This window comes from Toxorhynchites rutilus, chromosome 3, assembly GCF_029784135.1.
Source record: "Toxorhynchites rutilus septentrionalis strain SRP chromosome 3, ASM2978413v1, whole genome shotgun sequence".
NCBI classification, from domain to species: Eukaryota; Metazoa; Arthropoda; class Insecta; order Diptera; family Culicidae; genus Toxorhynchites; species Toxorhynchites rutilus.
Window position 1 is genome coordinate 44,725,969 of NC_073746.1, and position 6,000 is coordinate 44,731,968.

Here is a 6,000-nt window from a genome sequence, read left to right on the forward strand (position 1 = left end):
CCATTGTCATTTGCCTCTGATGCCCTCTGTACGAAAACTTTTGTCCGAGGGTTTTCATCAATCCGTTTATAGACGTTGAGTTTGGGCTGGACGTTGATACCTTTTATTGTTGCGTCGTCCAAGTTTGATGCCACTTGATGCTCAAGTGTTGCGCAGGTTTCTCATCGTCCAGTGTTTTTTTCCTCCTGTTGTCCAGCTACTGAATCAATATCATAATCGTCAAGTTTGATCAAGTCAAGTCAAAAAAAAATCCAATGGCTGCTTAATCAATGCAGTCCGTGATGTCGATAGAAGACGCCAAAGTCATCATCAGTGTTGCCACACGTACAGATTTATCTGGAAAGGTACAGATTTTTCCATTACTTTTGGTACAGATTCTGTACGACACAGAGTACAGATTTTCGTCAAAAAGTACAAATTGCTACAGATTTTTTCCGCGGGTGATTTTTTTTACATTTAAACAAAGCTACATTAAGGTACATGATTACTTTTACGCTCCAGTATGGCTTGGTGCGTTAGCTCGAAACTTTTAATAAATGATAGTATGCAATCTAGTTTTAGAAAAAACAATGCATAAGTATCATCAAACACACGAATGACGAATGAAATGTAAATGTGACATTTGCAGTAAATTAACGAGTATTTCTATACTAAAAAATGTATTTTTCTTCTACAACGAATATTTTCGATGGTACAGATTTTTGGAAGAAAAAGTACAGATGAGTAATATTTTAAACCCCTCTGGTACAGATTAAAGTGTGGCAACACTGGTCGTCATCAATTGTGTCACGATCACGAGCAGAATGATTATTCATATGCGGTAACAAATCTGCCTATACGAAACGTCTTTCTGCAATCCTTCCAATCCTTCAGCAGTTCAACAGCGACCAGAGCTGGTACGAAGGCATTTACCAATTCCTTTAACGCTGTCAGTTCTTCATCGCTGAAGCTTATCTTGTGTTTTATTTTCAGATCTAGCAGCGATTTTTGAACTGAAGTTCGGTGGTCGTAGAGTCGGCACAACACTGCCAGTTGTGTTTTTTCGATTTTATTTGATTCTCGAGCCATATTTCAAAGCGGTACAAAGGAAAATACGAGCGGATAGCTCCATAGTAAATCTATAAGCCTTCCCCGAATTTGTCAGTGAATGATAGGTTCATGCACTTTTGTTTTGGTCATGGCTTTCACATTATCTGATCACTGGTGTACACGACCTGGTAGATGGATAGATTAATGATTTCTGTGTTGATAATACATAGTTTTCATGCTGAAATATCTTTTTTTTCGTGTTTGGAACTCATTTTTAGTCCTTTATAACGTTATCCGCGATTTTTGTTGTTCGCGGTGAGCTAGCCAGACTATTCCGCGACTATTCGGGATTCTACTGTATTATTTATGGTGTAAAAATAAAAATTACCGAAATTTCCGGTTATTGATTGTAAAATTACCGGTTATTCGGTAATGGAAAATGATCCGGTATTACCGGTAAAACCAGTTAACAATCCCTAGTGCCAATAAATGCATGGGAAAATATCGACCCTAAAATTTCCAAAACTCATCATATACAAAATGTTCACCTTCTCGGACTTAAGCGAGAGTGGCGCAAAGCGGTCAAAGTTTGCGTTTTTTGAAAATCGAAAAATCACCCAAGGGGGAAGTAAAGGAAATCGAGGTTTTCGAATTTTTCTTTTGATGCCAAATGCCTTAAAGTTGCATGAAACGTCGAGATCCACTGTCATCTCCAAAAATTTTTTGTTGGTAAAAATCGACACTTTGGGACTTAGTTTTTTTTTTTTGAACTACAAGACGAAACATATGGTTTTGGGTGCCAATAAAAATAGTTATCTCGATTTTTCATTCGGAACCTGCTTATTTGTAGTTGTGCTACCCCGATGTTTCTATTGTTGCAAGTAAAGTTTGCAGATGGATAGAAAGAGGCCAGGACTCCGACACTGAATCAATCTCCATCGCTGATGATTGTTGCGTGGACGTGGTTATTCTATAACAACGCAAAGATGGTCAATTGAGGACGCACACTTTGAACTCGAGTATTATGTTGTTGTTCTGTATAGAAATCAAATTTCGAAAATGCGAGTTTTTTGCTTTAAACCAGGTTTAAATGTTTATTAGCATTGGTTTCGATATTTATTTGCAACTAGTAACCATTCAATGTATTCATCAAAATGGTTTTTCAATAAATACATTTCTCGTCGAAAACGGCACATGTTTTATTTATTAGAATTAATTGAGAAACAAACACGTTTGACCGCTAAATGCATTTTTCTGGATACGTTCAAACACATGTGTTGCGATTTTCAACATAATGCTAACACTTCGCCATTCGTCACATATTATAACCTCTTAAAGTCATACACCTAATGTACACCTAATACTTTTGAGCAACTTGTGGTGTGAAAACAAACTTCTTAAACAATGTGGTTCCAACTAACATTCGAGAAGTTGTAGGAAGTATCCCCAACATGATGGTAATACATCACACAATTCGCAATTGTAATTCAATGTTTTGCCTCAACACTTCCCAGAACAAATCTTCTTGAGGACGATCGCCCACAAAAAGAAGATCGCTTGATTTAGAGTTTATTTACGGAACCATCACTCATTTGAACCAATCTTCCTACGATCTTGGAGATCATCATTCATCACCAATCGCCATTACACCCTCGGCTAACGAAATGACTGGAACCATGTGGGGTCAATCCCTCCGATATAATGAGCCATCCTCTGCAGTTCAGATTCAGATGGTCCAGCCTATAGTAGGTTCTCTCTGCAAAATATAGTTGATAGCTTAATGAACAATTTATATGATTACCATCGTATACGCACTAGGTGTAGCCGCTACCACACAGTTAGCTAGTTTTGCTAATGGAACGAGCGAAAATTTCACTTATTAGTGGAAAAAAGGAAATATAATATCTTTAATACTTTCCATGTCTCATTCTATATAATTGTTGAAAAAATTTACCTGTTCCACAAGATATTTTTGAGAAAAATTATATCTGCGTTTGCAGGTATTGCGTGTTGAAAAAAAAAATATTGTTAAAGTTTTTATTAATTAATCTTGTATTTTTGATCATGTAATAATATTCACTCCCACACACAAAAATGTGCAACACAGTACAACTGCTGCTACCTGAGCAATGCAACGTACATCGACTGGATAAAAGATACTGCTATTGCTACTGAAATTCGTGTTCACAATCCATATCTTGCTACCAAAGATTATCAGTTATCGAGCACTGCGCCAAATTTTAATCAACAACCTTTCCCTGATAACAATAACAGACTACGGAAATTTGGACATATAAATAAGGCGCCAGTTTTCATTTCTGGCTATCGTCGTTTCCCTCTAAAATGAAACTGATCGTAGTTCTGTTTTGCGTGATTGCTGTCGTAGCGGCCGCTCCTGGTTTGTATACGATTAAAAAAATAATATCAACTGTTCTTTTAACCATCAACTATATTCCACAGGTAGAAGCTACTATGGATTGGCACCATCCGGTCGTGTCGTGGGCGGGGTAGATGCCTTACCTCATCAGTTTCCCGCCATAGTATCCCTTCAACGTGTGGTTTTGAACAGATCAAGCCATGTCTGCGGTGGTTCTATCATCAACCCGCTATGGATTCTGACGGCAGCCCACTGCATTACAGAACTGCCAGCGGGAACGCGTTTCCTTATTTGGGCTGGTTCACACAACATAAGCGCAGAAGAGGAAAACACCAGACAAATCCGGGCAGTTGTTTATTCTATTACGCATCCAGATTATCAGGGCGGGGTCAATCCCTCCGATATAGCTGTAATGCGGATGGAGCGCCCTCTGGAATACACTCAGTATGTGCAAGAGTCTATTTTTCCCCAACCGGGAGAAGTATTCGAATCTGGACCCTCGGTTCTAGCGGGTTGGGGAAGCACTGGTGGCGTTATTCTACCGAGACTTCCGGATATCCTACAGACAGCGGAGAAGCCTTTGCTCGATTTCGACACTTGTGAACGAGCCAACGGTGCAGGCTCACCACTGGGACCAACTAATATTTGTACAGGACCATTAAGTGGTGGAGTCGCTGCCTGCTCTGGTGATTCCGGTGGCCCGTTGTATGTAGTCGACAATAATGGCCTACAGAAACAGATTGGTATTGTATCGTGGGGATGGTTCCCTTGCGGAACTGTTGGACGTCCATCAGTGTACGTTGGTGTTCCATCCTATATCGAATGGGTCTACGCAACGATAAACACCTTTTAAAATTGTGTGCCATGCTTTCATAGTCCGGAAGCGATGATCGTTAGTAATTATTTGTTATGAAATTGAAAATAAATTCTATATCTGCATGGAAAAAAAGCTGCTAAATCTGAATTTGGATATCATGTTTCGATCCTATGCACTCGCTTTAACCGGCAACTCGAGACGGTTTCGGTTAAATTAGGCAAGTATTTTTAAGGTACTTTAAAATCATTCATGTATACTCAAACGAATCTTTCGGGCACGGAGAGCGCCGCTCGAGTGTGAATGGGTTCATGCGTTAATGACTTTTATACCTATTCTCGAAGAAAATGAAGCATTGATATTGTAGCTGTGATCGCGCTTTGAAACTGATGACATATATTTTTCCAAAGACGAATTTCATGCCAAACTCGTTTTAGGAGTTGGCAGCACCATCTCAGGTTGCAGTGAAACGTTGTGAGTGTAAAGACATTGATCATTTAAGCAACTACGCATACGTGAAGTCTAAAAAGAAAATTTCACTACTTTTTGAAAAGTACCGTGGTTTTATCTTTTACAAAAAATAAAAATCTGACTCAAAAACTATGAGACCTACAAAATTTAGATAAAAGAGAGAAATGTAGGGAACTATTTGAATGTTTATGAAAAAATGCCAAGATAAAAAAAAAATCTTAAACCAAATTATATGAATAGCCCATACAATTACCAACAGGTGATCCGTGCATTGGAGGATGGGCACTTCTACAGAGAAAAAGTTTTTCTAACAACAATTTTTTTCTTTGAAAAAACTACAACTAATTCTATTTCTAGATAACGATGAAGTTTAAGGTCTCATTAAAAAATTGACTTTTGTCGAAGACGTCAACTTTCTATCTTTTCTAGTTTCTGGAATATATGGCATTTTTGTTTGAGAATCCTGAAAAAATGATGTTTTACTCGTTACATTTTTGAGTGTCGATTCTCGCGTTTGATTGGTTCTAAACAGAAAAAAAGTTTTCAGAACATATATTGCCCATAATTATATTTTCTCAAAAAAATATCTTTTTAAATTTCGAAAAAAACTATATAAACAGACCGGATTTCGAACATGTCATCTATATATCAAAAGATGGGTTCTGCTATAGGAAAAGAGCTTTTCTAACACCCACTTTTTCATGTTTTCATTGAAAAATTACTACTAATGTTTCACTGGTGTAGAATTATTGAGATTGACATGTTCTGAAAACTTTTTTTCAGTCACGAAACATGTGAATAACATATCAAACGCGAGAATATGACTTTTCATACTATTATATTCTAGAAACTATAAAAGAGAGAAAGAAGACATTGTCGACAAAAGTCCATATTTTAATGAGATCACACTTTTTACAGATGAAATGCCTTTACCGTAAACATTTTCCACATATTTTTCTTGTATAGAATAAATGTTTATCTCTATATAAGGGAAGTGGGGGCATAGTGGTCACCCCAAGGAATATGCCCATTTGCAGCGTCCACATACCGCTTCAATCCCCGTTTCTCGAAAAATATTATAGTTAAGCTCATTGTTGTTCAAGATAGCAAACGGCCTTTACTATAAAAATTCAAAATAGTACACTTTTCATCATCAGAAAAAAAAGTGAAAAATCGAACTTTTTTTGCTTGGACGTAAAGTGGTTACCTAGTGAGGGCAAAGTGGTCACTCGCAAGTATCAAGCTAAATAGGATAGATGAATGCGTTTTTTTCGTCCAAATTTCTTCAAATCATATTTGATATAGTAGG

The 6,000-nt window shown here is 37.4% G+C and overlaps 1 protein-coding gene across 1 annotated transcript; it reads left to right on the forward strand.

The window, feature by feature from the left end:
• The first annotated feature begins 3,289 nt into the window (after window positions 1-3,289).
• Window positions 3,290-4,364, forward strand: LOC129775491 (chymotrypsin-C-like). Its single transcript, XM_055780293.1, has 2 exons — window positions 3,290-3,427; window positions 3,490-4,364. Exons 1-2 carry the CDS (start codon window positions 3,373-3,375, stop codon window positions 4,257-4,259), a joined length of 825 nt encoding a protein of 274 aa, XP_055636268.1. The 5' UTR covers window positions 3,290-3,372; the 3' UTR covers window positions 4,260-4,364.
• Window positions 4,365-6,000: the final 1,636 nt, after the last annotated feature.

What these genes read in the sequence shown, in the direction of transcription:
- LOC129775491 (XM_055780293.1), top strand. Translation starts at nt 3,373, where the DNA reads ATGAAACTGATCGTAGTTCTGTTTTGCGTGATTGCTGTCGTAGCGGCC. An exon ending in TGTCGTAGCGGCCGCTCCTG is followed by an intron (nt 3,428 to 3,489) that starts GTTTGTATACGA and finishes TATATTCCACAG; the next exon opens with GTAGAAGCTACTATGGATTG.